At 43.4% G+C, this 16729-nt stretch overlaps 1 protein-coding gene across 5 annotated transcripts in view; it reads right to left on the reverse strand.

Annotated features, from left to right (window-relative positions):
• Positions 1-16729, reverse strand: part of TBC1D1 (TBC1 domain family member 1) — a 201610-nt gene that overhangs the window by 64173 nt on the left and 120708 nt on the right. For 3 of the 5 annotated variants that reach the window (XR_013993874.1, XM_081057658.1, XM_081057660.1), the window contains 3 exons: positions 14872-15030; positions 13925-14044; positions 12828-12967 (listed from right to left, as the gene is read on the reverse strand). Coding sequence is in view for 4 of the 5 variants with exons in the window: in XM_081057658.1 (XP_080913784.1) it covers positions 12828-12967; positions 13925-14044; positions 14872-15030 (419 nt within the window). In the remaining variant the exon portion in view is untranslated. The remainder of the gene's footprint in view (positions 1-12827; positions 12968-13924; positions 14045-14871; positions 15031-16729) is intronic. The other 2 variants (XM_081057659.1, XM_081057661.1) reach the window with 1 other exon arrangement.

The raw sequence follows: 16729 nt of genomic DNA on the forward strand, positions 1-16729 counted from the left end.
TTTAAGTGCAATTAATGGACATTTACGTTTAAACAGCTGTATGCGGCTAGTGGGTCCTGTATTGGACAACATAGATCTAGAGGCTGAGACAAGTAACCCAAGACAAAGTACGCAGCTGTCTAACAGGGACAGACACAAAAACTTAGGGAATATCAGGAAGGGAGAGGCGGACTATGCCTGAGAGAAAAAAAGAAATGGTGACATCTGAAGTGACCTGAAAGGATAAGGAAAAGTCTGTCAGTGTTAAGGTATTGTGGGCTGGGTGTAGAGGAGAGAAGATGAGCAGCTTTTTAGGCAAAGGAAACCAACTATACAAAATCACAGCCGTGTGGAGAAACACAGCACACCGGGGAGAGGTCAGGCATTCTTCCTGGGCAGCGCTCCAGTCCCTCAGCTCACTACCCCCACATCCCTTCTCCTCTTCATCCTTACAACAGCGGGCATGATACAGGTGGTAACGTGCTCAGCCTCAAGTCAACGTCTCCCAGCCTCCCTTGTGGCTACAAGGGGCCAGATGACACAGTTCCAGATAATGAGACCAAGTGGAACTCTACTAGGGGATTCTGCAACAGTTTTGCTCTCTTGACATAGAGGGGTCGTCCTTTCCTCCTTGTTGCTTCCTTCTTTGTTCTGACTGGAAATGGAGGGGAAGCTGAAGGTGGAGCAACCATCTTGTGACCATGAGGCATCCAAAATGAACAGAAAAATAGGAGGGGTCTGGCTCCCTGGTGACATCATGGAGCCACTGAACCAGCTTTGCTCTACCATCATCCAGACTTCTTGTTATGTAAGAAAAATCAATCCCTCTTTGCTTACACCAGTGTAGTGAGATTTCTGAAACATTCAGTTAGACACAATCTCTAAATGATGTCAAATTTGGTACCTGGAGGTGAGGGACTGTAAAACGTGGAACTGGCAGTGTAGAGAAAATTAAGCAACGGGAGAGGAGGAAGAACCTCCATCAGACAAACGGACATCTGGTGACTTTCTTACATGCTGACAAAATATCGGGTAGCCTACTGTACATTGGGACGTAGATGAGTCGTGACTGAGACTGTAGTGTCTCAGGAATAACGAAGGAAACTTCTAGAATACTGATTTCTCTAAAGGAGAATGATGACTCAAATTATACCAGCCATTTTGCAAGCAAAGAGAAACAAATGCTGTTCATTATGTTACAGCAGGTATTCCACCTACGACCTCCAATCTAAGTCCCACAGTTTGACGCCTTGCATGGCTGCCAATTGTTCTATTATCCACCCTCCTCCACCAACATAAGCCCTGGCAGGAGACAAGGCTGATGACAACAGGAAAAAGCAAAACTTCCTCTCAGTAATTGTTTGGGGAAGGTGTTGCTGGGGAAAAAAAAAAAATTCCAAAACCCGAACCCTCTTCATCACAGGAACCATCATGAATTGAAAAGTTCTCAAGCTAACATACCTGGACAGGAAATGAACCTCAACACTTCAACTTCCTGTGGTAAACCTATTATATATTATCTCAAGTATAAAATGCATACTTTAGTACTATAAATTATTTTCAGAATTGTATCAGACTGTAATTACAGTGTTCCTACTTTGGTAAATGATGTTTCAAATCTTGTTAGTACTCATTCTGCAAATATTTTCATTTATATGAAAGTGATAAAACAAACTTACTTGGAAAAAAATCCATTTACAAAAATTCCATGCAGTTTAATGCATCGCTTGGCTTTATCTCAGGGTTTTAAAAAATCAAGATCTTGGTGAGCATGCCAATAGCTGTAATTCTGGGGCCCCTAGCTCATGTCTGGTGAGAACGCACGGCTGTGCATTTCTCTCCGGGAGACATGCATTCTTCCGTTTAAATAAATGAAATGAACAGAAATCATTCAACTACTAGTTCTGTTTTTAAAGTTAGGATTGCCAACAAATAATGCCCAAAATGTGTGCTGTACTAGCAAGAGTTAACATTTAATTTTAGGATACTTCCAACATAAGAATTGTTCTTTCACCCTAACACAGCCTACCACCATACAAACACTAATTTAAGCGAGTAAACCAATCAAAACTCCACAGTTTATTCCTAAAAGTGTCAACAGTTCATTCCTGTGACTGAGAGACTACATGTAGAGTCGAACCAAGTTGTAGCTCTGAGAACTAAGCGTGGGAACTATGGGCAGGGTTTTCAGTATTCCTAGCCTCGTCTCTAATATAATGGGTAGTAGTCCCCACCGCATGGAGTCGATGTGAGAATTACCATCGATCTGTGTAAAAGGGCAAACACTAAATGCTTAATACAAGATAAGGGTAATTACAATGGCTACTTTTAATATTCAAATATTTTCAATATTCTTTATTGCAAAGAAAACAGGATTTGTTGGCTGTTTCACAATCTGCCATAGAACACATTTCTAATTTTCAATCTGTTTATTTTACTAACAACCACTCAGGGCTTTCTTGGCTGGACTTTAAACCTAAATAGGATGCCCCCTTGCCTATCAGCAGCTATAGTATAAGAAATTCAAAATCTTCAAACCTTCAGTGTCAGCATCACCTGGAAACTTGTAAGAAATGCAAAATCTCGGGCTCCACCAAGAGAATTCCATTCCACGTTCAGAAATGTTAGGGGTGAGGTCCAGCAATCTGTGTTTCCCCAAATCCTCCAAGGGAGTGTGGGCATACTCAGTTTGAGAACAGCTCAAAGAAATGTAGCCCTGGGCCAATGCCACTAACCTGTGGCCCTGTGACTGGCCCCCTGGGATGGGGAAAGCTGTGGGAGCCCTGATGGAGGCATCCCCTCACCCCTCAGCTTCCTATGCACTTGTAAAGGCAACACAAGAGTTTCCTTCACCCTCCCTTCTTGGCCTGGAGCAGAAGAAAGGCAAACGAGGCCAGGTAGCAGGGAAGCCTGGTATGGGGGGGGAACCTCACCCACCACCACTGATCTGACCATCACTGTGGGCAGAATCAAGGCCCCACAGAGACGGAGGTTCCACGCCAGCTCACCCCTAAAATCCCATCTTAACAAACGTCCAGACAAACACATGTACGTGAAAGTTCATAGCAACACTATTCGTTAACAGCCAACAGGTAGACCCACTCCAAATGTCGATCAACTGGTAAACAGATATACAAAATGTGTTTGAAGTCTATATGTACAGTGGAATATTACATGACCATAAAAAGGAATGCAGCACAGATATATGCTACACGATCACCCATGGAAACATGCTAAATGAAAGAAGCCACATAAAAAGGACCATACATTGCATGATTCCATTTATAGAAAACCTCCAGAATAGGCAAATCTGTAGAGACAAAGGTTAGTGGTTGTCTAGGATGGGAGGATGTCTAGGCTATGAGAAGTGACAACTATGGGTTTCTTTCTCGGGGGGGACAAAAATGGTTTAAAATTAGATTATGGTGATGGTTGCACAACCCTGTGAACATAGGAAAAGAATTGTATACTTAAATGGGCAAATTGTACAGTATATGAATTATAGCTCACTAAAGCTGTTTTTTAAACAAAACAAAACAAGCCCTTGCTTCTGAGGACTACCTCCCCAGAGCAAATCTAACCTTCCCAGCAGCACTGTCCAGGTTGCTTATGCAGGCTGTGGGGTAGCAGCGAGCAACTGTGGGGAAGGCCAGGAGGTGGCAGCAAGCACCTAGGATGCAGGCGCCATTCTCGGGGCCGCCTGAGTGCAGGGTCAGGACCTGCAGGACCCTAAAACTGAGTGTCTCCTTCAATTCTGTACCCAGGACGCCTGCTTGCCTCACCCTAGTGCTGCCCTGATTTTGAGGTTGCTTTAAGTTCAGACATGTCTACAGATTTTATCTTCCTGAAAATATTTTCAAACTACTAATCAGTAGGCTCCCCAGTGCCTACAGATTCAAGTTCAAAGGTGACAAGTCAAGACCTTCCACTTTGGACTTCAATCCTGCCGTGACTCGGGCACAGGCTCGGGGGTCTGCTTAGCCAGAAGGAGGAATTCCCTGCTAGCCAGGATGCGGGAAGCAGGCACTCACCCCCCTTGGGGCCCCAGGGCCTCCATGCCCAGGCACTCAGCACTCGGCTCTTCTTACCGAGCACCAGAGGACGAGACGATGTCTTTGTGTCACCAAAACCCTTATCTCCAAGTCCTTGCACCAAGTGTAAGGACTTCCTGTTTATAAACTGCCTGTTTATAATCAACCAATGGTTAACTAGGAAAAACTCAATCAATGCTAAATTACAATAGTTGTCAGGCACCATATAGCAAACCAAAGTAAAATTTGGCCACTGCCTATGGCTTCCCCAACATCTGCAATGATGTGTCGAGAAGTACAAACACAGCGGGGGAAATCTAGTAGCTTCAAACTATGGACAGTCAGATTCCTGGCTTGTAATATTTTATATTGAAGCTGGTCTTTATCCACCACGGAAAAGTTATATGGAAAATAAATTAAGAACAAGCTTAAAAAGCCATATGTCTGGCAATCCGAGACCATTTCTTTCTTCCTTATTTTGCCCACTCCCTGTAGACAAAGAAAGAAAAACATCTCCATTTTAGAAGGTAGTTCTCCATTCAGTATGTTGCAAATGAGCAAGGAAGACATATACTGCAACAAAAACAAGACCAAAAACAAAAACAGGGGAAAAAAAGAAAAAAAGAAAGCACACTTTTTTGGGATGAAAGAAAGCAGGGCCATCAAGACACAGGGAGCAACACTGCCACCAAGTGGTGACAATGTCTCAAGTCACCCTGTGATGTCTAAACCAGTGGTCTCAATGGGGGCAGCAATCAGGATCCTTTAGGGAAGAAAAAAAAATAATTCATACCCAGGCCTCATCCCCAATTGACTCAGTGAGGCAGAGAACAGAGGAGAAGACCCAGCTGTATTTTAAGACTCTTCCCAAGTGACTGGTGAACAGTGAAAATCGAGAACCGGGGATTGAAACAAAAGGTCATGCACATGTCACTATGATGCTTGTATTTTAAGTTTTAACTTCCTGACATAAGTTTTATGTATCATTTATTTATTTATAAGTTATTCTACTTATATCATCCATTAAAATTTCTTAATGGTATATAAACTCTTGAAAATTTGGTTACATACAACACAAATCACAGTCATTCGGCAGTATCTACATTTTTCATAATATAAAACGGTCATTATAAAGACTCAGATTCTGTTCCTTAGTTTTACCATTACTATTTACATCTACTACCTAAGCCAAGAGACTAACCTTATAATAAATTAGGCATACTGACACAGCTGTACTCACAACGCAAAATTCCTTAGAACTTTAGCCTCACTGGACTATTTGCCTATATAACGAGTTTCAAACTAATAAATCTTATCTGTATTAGATGGGTTTTCCTTTTTTTTTAACTTTTTTTTTTTTAAGACAAGGCACGTAAAGCCGGAATACTTCTATTGTTGGTGAAGTCTGTAAACGTACAGTATAATATGAAATGCTTAAATGAAAGGTATTAGACCAACACTGCTCTTCGGCACACAGAGGTAAAGAAGAGGATCTTCCTCCATCCCATAGTCAAGAGATACCTAAAAAATGATTTAACAAAAAGGAATTATCTTATGTATGATACTCGTACACTAGGAGGAAAAACTGTGGTATTTCTGCGAGAAAGTATTAGTCAGAAGTTGATTTTCCACATTTTTTGCAGGCCTCCATTAAGTCAGAGCCCACAGCTAAGAAACAAACACCACACACTCTGTGCCCTGTGTGCCACCCAAGAGACAAAGTGGCACCAGAAAATAAAATGGGAGGAAACAGGCCGAGCGCCCTATGTTTGGTTTCATTTGGCACATTATCAAATTTTTCATTATCCCTGTTGCGTTTGCTTTTTTTTCCTTTTTCTTTTTTTCACTGCATTTTCCCACCCAGACACTAACTGCGCTTCTCCAAGCAGCACAAATCTTTTCAAAAAACGTCACTGATGACCCAATTTATTTGAGGTCTGCAACACTTGGGTGATGTGACTTTTGGGGTCATGTAGTGACGCATGGCAGCAGGGACGTGCACAGAAGGAGACCTATTCCAGGACTGGAAGGTCTGGGCTGGATTTCGCGTGGCCACTTGTTCTCAGCCTGGCAACTCACAGCAGACGGCATCGCTGGGGAGCCAGTCAGAAGTGGAGACCCTCTGACCCACCCAGACCCACTGCATCAGAAACTGACTTTTATCAAATCCCCAGAGCACGCCAAGCACATGGGAGTTTGTGAAGTACTGTTCCAGACCATGGTCTGGATCAAGGAAACCACTTCATCTCCAGGTGTGTCTTTACCTTCAGTGGAGGCCTGGGGTGGGGATGAACAGGGAGGAAGCTCTGAAAACGAGGAAGGTCATGGACATCACTAACCTCTACTCAAAGGAACAATTGTATCTGCCCTCAGCCATGCTCTACAAACGCAGTCTTAAACACACCCAACCTTCAGCAGCTTTGTCCTGTAACAGATTTAACTGAATCCCCATAATACCACCCTCTATAGAGTTTACAGTTTCTGAAGTATGAACCTTCCATATACTCAGCATCTCACAGAGCTTTCACCCCAAGAACCCATTACACAAAGGAGACAGAATGCATTTCTCTGGGTTTTCTGGGGCAACAGCCAGAAGTGGCTACTGCAAACTTAATACAGCACTTAAGCCTTTGCTTTAAGTTTAAACAGCCATGCAGCTTTGAGCATTCTCCTTTCTGATCTACCTGTGTTTGTTTTATTACACAAACATCTGCCTCGCCAAGTTCTCAAGTGCAGACTGGTGATTCCCCTATTGTATGTACAGCTTCCCTTCAATGTAGTGCGCTATACACCTGCCCTACCGTGTGACAAGCAGAGACCTACCTACCCTCTGCGGTTGATTGAAAACCATGCCTCCCGGACTTTGTTAACTTCAAGTGGGAATTCCTGCAAGAGACCAATTGGTCTCTGTTAGATTAAAAAAACAAAACAGTTTGGGATTTGGGAATGTGCTCTGGTTCTGTACGCTGGTCCAGCGGGACGATATGAAAGTATGGTGCATATGTAAGTAAATTTCTAAACTGTCCACCTACTTCAGATAAGTGTGTAAAATACAACACTCACATTCTTGCCGCTTAATTATTTCACAAGGACTCTGCATATGGGAAGTCACATAGCCCTGAGTAAACGACAGGCTGATTTTATTTGAGACAGTATTTGCCCAGTCTGATCTCTCCACCTCTATCCACACTGCCTAACTTTGTATTTTCTCCTCTTTTTTGCAAGATATTTAGTTGGAGCTGCACACTTTAGTAACATCCTTCTCTCCAAGTTTTCGCCCATCTATAAAAATCAGAATCCCCAAAATTACAGAAAATTCCATTTCTCCTTCACTTGTATCCTTATCACTATGCCAACACCTTGGTTTTAAAATTACTGGTGGTTTCTTTTATTAGTATTTTCCTAGTGGAATGAAATGGATGGGACAGTACAAATATCCCTGCCTTACTTTTTCAGCTTGAAGAAAGATTAAAAGGCTTCCTGTCTGTTTAACTGAAGTTAGCACTGCCAGAATATAAATATGAAATAGTCACAAGCAGCCATTCTGAAGGCCTGAAACATTTTTAAAGCACTGTTAAGGATTCCTTACGTGCACACGTGTATGCCCTGCATTAGTCCACGTCAGAGCTCACGCTGACCAAGGCCATGGCCACAGACACCTGGGCTGCCCACAGGTCCAGCCGCTAAGGCAGCAGACCCAGTGTGGGTCCAAGTGGTCTAAGGCCACAGTGGAAGATGCTGGAAGGAGTGCGCCTTAAAGACAGGGAGCAGACAGTGACAGAGGAGATATTAAGAAATCAACCTCCCTCCCCTGCATATTCCAATCCCAAAGCTAACACAGAGGGAGGGAGGGAGGGCAACTGACTGAAGGCAAGTCCATATATTAACATGCTCGGACACATGTTGGTGCCAGGCCAATAGGGAGCCACGTGGACAGAATGAGAACACGTGCCCGACACAGGTGCCTATAGTGAACCTCCTTCGGGACGGAGCTCCATAATAGGAAGTACACACGCAGGGCCCCCAGGGCTCACACTGCACATCTCTGGCCACCTCGTGTGGTTCTCACTACAGTGTGAGAACTCTCACTACAGGTTCTCACTAGAGCGTGAGCTTTGGGGCAGGGACCCACGAGCTCCAGTCCTGTCTCTGTTGCCTGCTAGCTCTGTGCTTTAGGGAAAGGGATTTAGACCACTCCGTGACTCTGCTCACTCATCTGTAAAACAGGTGTAGTAAAAATGCCAACCGTCACTAGCTTCACTGGGAATTAAAGGAAGTAATTCATGTAAAACACTTGCCATAAACAAGGGCATAATAAGTGATTATTATTATAATACGAATTCAGTCTTAAATGCTTTTATTCTCTCCTCTCTCATACACAGAGTGCCTACAATAATAATTTAAAAAATCCAGACGGCATTTCTTTATTTCAAAAAGGGAGCAGAGAGGACACATGCCTATAGAGAAACCGGAGAATGAGGAGACAGTTAAGAAATCACTAACAAATAAGTTTGTAAGAACCTGAGCAATTTATTTGTCGTCCTTGAAAAGTCATAAAGCCTGTATAGACAGGATGAACCTGATGATAAAGATAATGGATCAGTAAGTGCTAGAGTATTTTACAAGGAGATAAGTGCTATGGAAAAAACTCAGGATAAGGAGATTAGGAATGTCTGGTGGTAGGAGGGGGAGGGTGCAATTTGAGACAGAGTGGCCAGACAGCCTCCACTGAAAAGGTGATTTTAAGAAATGATCTGAAGCAAGTGAGGCAGTAAGTCACGGGAACATTGGGGAAAGAGCCATACAGGCAGAAGGCATAGCCTGTGCAAAGACCTCAGGTCGGAGCATGTGTGGCGAGAGTGAGGAGCCCCAGCGGGAGTCTTTGTCAGAGAGGAAAGGCGGGTGACGTATCATGCTAGTCACCTAGTGCAGCCTGGGGTCTCTCAGGACACCTTCCTGCAGGACGCAGCGGGAAAACCAACAATCACTGAACGGTACGGGGCCTGAAGAATCAGAAATGACTGTGGACTAGGAACGGCAGGAACAGTCTCTTGGGGTCAGCACTTTTATCAATTACTTAAAGACACAGAGGGGTTGGCTCATCAACTTCACACAGCTATCTACAATGCACCTGGTCACCAGAATCAAGCGTCCAAACCATCCCAAAAGACTGGCCAAACCCGATGCTGTAACACTTCACAGGGCTGACTTGTTTGGCAAAAAACTTTTAAAAAGCCCCTTCTTAGGGAAGCTAGAAATCAGCCCAATTTTAAAATAAGAGTTCATGGGCAGAAAGGATAACATAAGCATCAAGAATGGGAGTTCATTATTTAAAACAGAATATGACGGTGACCCTGCATTAGGTGACCAGCGGCCACTCAGGATAAGGAAGGGGAAGCACTGTAAGGGCTGGGGATGGTGGGGACGCAGTGCCGGAATGGGGTTCCCCAGGGACAGTGTGCTCAGAGGACAGTGTGACCAGAGGGGACACAACAGTAAAACTGTGCGGGAGAAGGGAAGATGTCAATTAGCCTGGAGAAGAGCTTTCAAGGAAACTGCTTCCACAGCCCTCGACCATCAGAACGGGCACTGGAAGCAAGCATTCTGTGTGGCTTCCGAAACCGGAACGGAACCATGGAATGGAATGACAGGGAGCAGGACTGGGCTCCATCCAAGATCACCTGAAAACTTAGAGCTGTTCTAAATGAGACAGGTTCACACAATCGTCCATCCTTACTACATCCCCGGCCACTGCACCAAGCATTTTCAATGCATTATCATCACACGTTATACATTGAAACACATTAAATACACGACCGCACTTCAATCTCCACAACTCCCTGTGTAGTACAGCTTCCCGCCACATGGGCTCACTCTTTTTAGACACCAAAACTTCACTGCTGGGTTCTTGCCGTTCTGTTGTTTCAGCCACAAATCACTGCTCAGTTCTCTCTCTTGGGCTTTCCTCTGGTTCCCCTCCAACACACACACCCTCCCCCCTACACACTCTCCAACCTGGCGCTGCCAACGACCTGGGAGGAAGAACCCTCTGCAGCAGGTGGGCCTCTCCACCGTGGCAGGGGATGAGTGAGGCAGGGCCATCCCGCTCACGCTGGCAGTGAGGGAAATCAAGCCCCTGGCCGCTCAGCGCAGTCGCTCCTCTGAGGGGGTCTGCGAGGCAGGAAGGTGCACAGTGGCAGCTCCACGGCTCCCCCACAGCGAGAGGCTCAGGTAAGAGACGCGTCCAGTTGGGAGCACCAGAGGGCCCTCCACATGTGGGAGGCAATTTTAGACTGGAAACATTCGCTTCACTGACTTTCTTTCTAATCTTACAAATTCTGAAACCTTTTTTTTTTTTTTTTTTTGTAAATGTCAGTGGAAACATCAGTCTCCCTTATCTCAATCGGTATGGCAGGAGGGATAATTAATCCTGTGTCATAGGTAAGAAATGTAGATAGCTTGTTCCAGTGCCTGGTTCCTACGGCGAAAAGCTGGAACTTGAATGCAGTTGCTCTGCTGATTTCAGAAGAGGACCCTAAATGAGCTCTGAAGCTCATTTAGTCCTTCCCACGCCAATTTACAGACTACCTCAGACTTTCTCGTGCTGAAGAGGCCAGCTCTCCATCTTCTTATCAAGATAAGTGATCCCAGGGCCCCCGTCAGGTGGACATTTGGGAACTCCTTTGAGTACCATTTCCATTGGGGAAGATGGACAAACCAAGGGCTCCGTTCTCAGTTCCCTGGAAACCATGGTGTCCAGGGTTCAGGATTCTGAAGGGATCGGCTCAGTGCTCTGACCTCTAGGGCAACAACCCATTATTCAATCTCATTCAGACCAAACTTTTGCCCAACTATGTCAGGTAGCCCAGAATAAATACACCAAATAATCCTGTCATTGCAAATATCACAAAGAAGAATGAAACTTGGAATTAAACATCTATCACTTACAATACTCCCAGACTACACCGATGAAAAAGAAAAGCTTCCAAAAAGACAAGGTGGACACAAATTGTGGCACTTTTCCTCCTTCCCTTTCCTACCGCTTCTACCCACTGTAGTGACACAAAATCACATTCTCTCATGCAGCCCACAATACATTCTACTCGCCCATTTTATCTTGGGGTTCTCCAGAGAAGCAAGCATTTGCCAGCACTGACTAACCTTCTGACTCAGGTCCTCAGACACAGAGTGGGAGATGCCAGTGCCCATCCGGAAACTCACATTTCCCACACGGGAAAAGAGAGGCCCTGGGGTGGGGGCTGCGGAAGTCACCAGCCGCTTCCTCAGAGGCCAGAGCCGCTTACCAGGAGCACAGCCCCCCAGGGCTGCACATTTTACAGCGACCACCCTAGCAGACCCTTTTGGATAAGAAGTGTAGAGAGGAGGGAACTGGGTCACCCAATGTAGGCAATTGGTTTCTCCAACATGAAAATGAAATCTTTAGAACTAAACTTCTAAATTGGTACAAACTGAAAGAACTCAATTTACTGAGAATTGTTTTTTAAATCTCACTGAGTTTATAACCCGGCCTTTCCAGCACTGCTTTACCTCGCTCCTGCTGGGGAGCAACAGTACAGGGAGCTTAAGACCAGTGCTCCCATCTAAATAAAGGTAACCAAAATAATGTTATCACTTGATATCTGACATGTCTTTAGGTTTGCAAAGTACTTTTACATTTATAATTTAAAGCAATTCCATGAGACAGGAAGAGCCAATATGACTGTAACTGTACTACAACTGAAGGGACTAAGTATAAGTGAAGTGATATGATTTAGGTCACAAAGCTAGCTGAGCCCAAACCAGGCTCATTTAACTTAGCAACGGATTCCTTTTTTAAATTAAATGTTAAGGAGAACTCTGGAAAAGGGAAAGAAAGGAAGGGAGAGAGTGAGAGAAGAAACAAGAAAGAGGGCTGGAGGGTGAGGGGGAGTAAAGGGAGAGGTCCTCCAATAACGCCTCCTCCCCTGTAGTCAGGTGCGTGGAACCTTGTCTGAAGACTCTTGGAGTAGCCTGTACTACTGCCTAAGAGACACAAAGAAGTGTGTCAAGGGACAAAAGTGAATCTGCACCACAAGCGACCAGAGGACCTCAAGTAATCATTGGAGGTCTGCTTTGTTTTTTTAAGTAAACATTTGTTGTTGGGAAGTTTATGGTAACACTGCAGAAAAGAAAATATTAATTTTAGTCAAAAGAGCTGCATTTAATAACTCATGTTTTACAATATAACTCAACATAAGAAGGCCTAAAAACAGACTTCAGCATATTCTACATTTCTTTAGGGGAAAAAGAAGGATGAAAGGGCACAAGACAGTCCTCCTGTGTCACCAGACTGAGTGACAGCAACGGACCACACACGGAGCATTACAAATGTAACCAGAGCATTGGGATGGGGGGAGGGGGGTAACTCTAAAAGCACACCATATTAAGGGAGTGTGTAAACCTACACCCAGATTGCAAAGAAGGAATATAGACAAGCTTGGAAACACAGGGGGAAGAAAACTGGGAGATATGAGGCTGAGCCCTTCAACACTCGCACAGGCAGAATGGTGAGCAATCACAAAAACTCAGTAGAGGTGCTTTTTTAACATGAGCTGTTGCGAGCTGCTGAGTCCTGTTATAAGTTTCCCCGGAATTTGGGAATCCTCCGGAAATAGAGATAGGCCTTGCCATTTAGAGCTTCTTACCTAGGGAGCTTTAAAATCAGGCACGGATTTTCATTTGAAATCCAACTTCACCTCTTCTTCCACCAAATGTACTTTGGTTACAGGTAAAACTCACACAAGAATCTAGCAGTTTCATTTCAGGGGTGGGCCTTACCTTCATATCTGCTGGGAGAATCACACGCTTTCTGTGGGGTTGCCACTCGGAGAAATATCTGCTGCCTCCACGAGTGTCTCCGTGTCTTTACAGAGGTCCCAATGGCCTCACCAAGATGGTTGGCTTTGGATTCAAAATCCCTATAATGACAAAATAATTGATTTATGATTGGTGGGGAGATATAAAAATAGGTATTTTAGCTTGACGGTTTTTTTAAACAAAGCACTGTATTATAAATTATCTTATCTTTATATAAAAAACATAATTAGATAATCATGTAAGTTAAATCAAACTCACAGTGAGTCAACATACCTAAACTACTGCTTTCTTACAGGATGCTTTTCATGTAAAGAGTAAGATTACATGCCCTTAATTTATTTGTATTGTAAAAGGTATTAAGATATATGCTCCAGGGTTCATTAGCTTCGAATTGGACCTCTCTTGGTGCCACTTCGTTAAAGAGGAACCGCCTAAAGGGGGTGTTGTCCCCAGGGCCGTAATTTTCCCTGGTCTGTCAGTGGGAATATTTTCTCAGCATAGGTCTGTGTCTCCGTGGATCACCACAAAAAACTTAAAGAGTTAAATTACACAGAACTATCAAGGCAATAAGTACACGGTCACTTGCTGATGACTACTGTTTTAATATTTGTATTTTTAAAACTACAAAACAGAGTATATTTATCAATATACATAAATAATATCTAATCATTAATGCTCCTGCTATTCACAGGATAACCTGGCGCAGACCTTATAATTTACATATACCTACAACTAAGCAATCACCTGAACTTACAGATCAGCTGTCCAGCCATATGCTCCCTATCCAGAGAACTTAGAGAATGGGTTAAGATTCTTTTTAATCTTCTGAAGACAACAGTATATTAATAAACTAAGCCTAGTCAAAATTAGAGAACTGTACATTAACTGTACATTTTTTTAAATGACACTCGGTAAGAAAAAAGTATAAGAAAGAAGATACAATAGATTTAGCTAAAAATGATTTTTTAAATGACAAAAGAACAACTGAAAAATCCCTGTATAGCTAACAATAATTCAACACTTCTACACAGGCTTGATATAGCTAAATTAAACCCTACCTTTTTGTGTTCATAAAGTCAGAGGTGTTATTTTCATCTACAGGAGCCAGAAATTTTAGAAAATTTGGCACAGAGGAAGAAGAATGAAGTTTTTTCCGCAGGGCATTACGGTAGGAGATGCTGAGAGTTTGGTTGAAAAAAGAGTTTAGAGTAAAGAAATACAAACACACAAAGTATAAAACATAAGCTTCAAAATGAAAGAAACATTTTAGTCCTAATGCTAAAAAATTAAACCAAGTAAGAAATTAAAAATAGTCTACAAATGAGATTTCACTTTCATTTTTCAGTCAATAAAATTCCATTTCAAATTAATGGAATCAACGAATTAATCTAAAAATATCAGGCTATTCGGTTCTGCAAGATGAATAAATTCTAGAGATCTGCCATACAACATTGTGCCTATAGGTAACAATACTGTGTTGTACACTTTAAAAATGTGGTAAGAGAGTAGATCTCTTGTTAAGCATTCTTACCAGAATAAAAGAAAAACAAAACAAAAAATTCAGTCCATCTTCCAAAATGACTCCTCCTTTCAAATTGGAAAAATAATTTTCCTAAATTAATGAGGAAGGTTCTCATATGGCACAAACTATAGTGTATGTGGTCAAATACGGTTTTGTTAACGTGCGTGTGTGTGTGTATGTGTGTGTGTACACTAGGGCAAGGGAATGTGAAAGTAAGTATATAAAAAGGACATGCCATCAAAACCTGTTTTCATAATAATTTTGAGAAAATTAATCAATAGTAAAATTAAGTCAGTTCGAATGATAGACTGAAAATAATACAAGCAAAACCAGACACACACATGCATGTGTACACACACACACACACACACACACACACACACACACGCAGTGGCCCCAGGTTCCCTCCAATCAGCACATCTTCTCTGTGTGAACTTCCCAGGAAGACAAACGACAGTGAACTTGCCATGCGAGTGTGCTCACCTCTTTGGCACAGCATTCCCACTTTGTTCTCCACTCGAGTTATGTTTTAGGTACTTAAAAAAATTTGGTGAGGAGGCGGAGGGGTTAAGACGAGGTGGAGGAGCAGGAGCTGAAGGACCTGAGCAACTTTTAGACTCGCCAACAGGTGGATGATTCCCACTAAATAGCAATTAGAGAGAAAGCATGGGGGGTTAGAGGGAGAGAGGGGGAAACACTGAAGGGAAACATGGAGGACACAGGAAACCGCGGGCGGAGCTGGTGTCTCACTACTTATACAGGGACGGCACAGAGGTAGGGATTGCTTTCCCTTGGCCTCTGCATCCCAGCTCTCCTGGGCAAAGGTAGATTTTGGTAAAAAAAAAAAAAAAAAAAAGGAGTATTGTGAAAAGTCATAATCGATCATTTCCCACCTATCTCTGTACCCAATGGTACTGTTTCCTCTGTTCCCTTTTTAGGAACTGATAGAGAAAAAAAAATGTTTTAATTAAAACAAAAGCAAAGGAAAACAAAATCCAGAGTTTTTAAAATACATCTTTCTTTAAAATGAACAATAGCCTGCCTTGAATGTCACTGTCTCATTTCCCGTACATAAACGAGAAAAGAGTTCACAAGGGGTGCAGAAAGCAAAATACTAGGTAGGCTAGAAAGGGAGAGAGGGAGGCGGTGGAGGAAGGAGGGAGAGAGGGGGACATTTCCTGGTCCCTCTCAGCACCTCTGTCCAGCATCATCCATTAGGAAGCTGCATTCTTAGGGGAGAAGGGAAATGCACTGTCAGGGATACTCGTTTCCTAACACCTCTCCCTCGTATGAAACAGCAGGTTTAGCAAAAGCACTAGGAAATCTCTAGACAGGAGTATTTGCATTACCACGGAAAATGCCAGAAATGGAGGAGTGGGAACACAGTGGAGAGACAGAATACAAGTACATACTGTGTATACAGGGCTTTCAGAAATATGACAAGAACCTCATAAGGCCTCAAACTATGCTTGTCTCTAAAATGTCCTATTATTAAATACTAGCTTCTGAAGTACGTCCTGCTGGGGGATCACGGCTATCCGCCAAATTCCAAAGAACCAAAACAACTATTTTCAATGGCTGACTGAAAACAAAGCTGAGGGACTCTGCTACATCGTTTGAGGATTGTTCAGGCTGTCACTTCTTCAGCGGAAACATTTCAAACACCCCCGTATGGACTCTCCATCAGCCATGTATGACCTCCACTGATAGGTCCTGTGGCTTCTGTGGTCACCAGGCACAGGAAGGTGGCGACCGTAGGCAGGTGTGACCCTACTTCATGTTTAGGAGGTGAAGGACTGGAAAAGATTTTTAAAGTTATTTTTAAAGATAACTCTGTGTCCATGTATGGGGTCAAATGAATTGCCAAGGGGCCCCAGAAGGAACAGAGAGAAAAACTGCTGTTACTATACTGCTTACCTATCTCTGTAACCAGGAAATTCCAACCGCTCATTAGAGCCCAATCATTAAAATAGTCAATCTTGTTGGAAGACTCTAGAATTCTCACACTGAAAAAGATCTGAGGAAACATCTGTTCCAATTTTGTCAGAGGGATTTAAGCACCTTTGCCGGGATCACAACCAGCTCAGGACAGAGCTGGGACGACGACCCAAGGCTGCTGCGGCCCGCACAGGCGTCCATGCCGCCTCTCATGCGGTGCCGGGTGTTGACCGCGGCATCTCTGCCCCATCAAAGCAATGTTCCAGGTTTTCAAGTGAGCAGACTCACCGGCCGGCCCGCTTGCTGTTTTTCCTCGAAGACAGAAGCTAAGTTCCAAAGTCAACACAGCTTCTCACGCTGCTTGAGGGATTATTATCCTTCCTAAGGGCCATTTCTGCTCTGT

This window comes from Rhinolophus hipposideros (assembly GCF_964194185.1).
Source record: "Rhinolophus hipposideros genome assembly, chromosome: 1".
NCBI classification, from domain to species: domain Eukaryota; kingdom Metazoa; phylum Chordata; class Mammalia; order Chiroptera; family Rhinolophidae; genus Rhinolophus; species Rhinolophus hipposideros.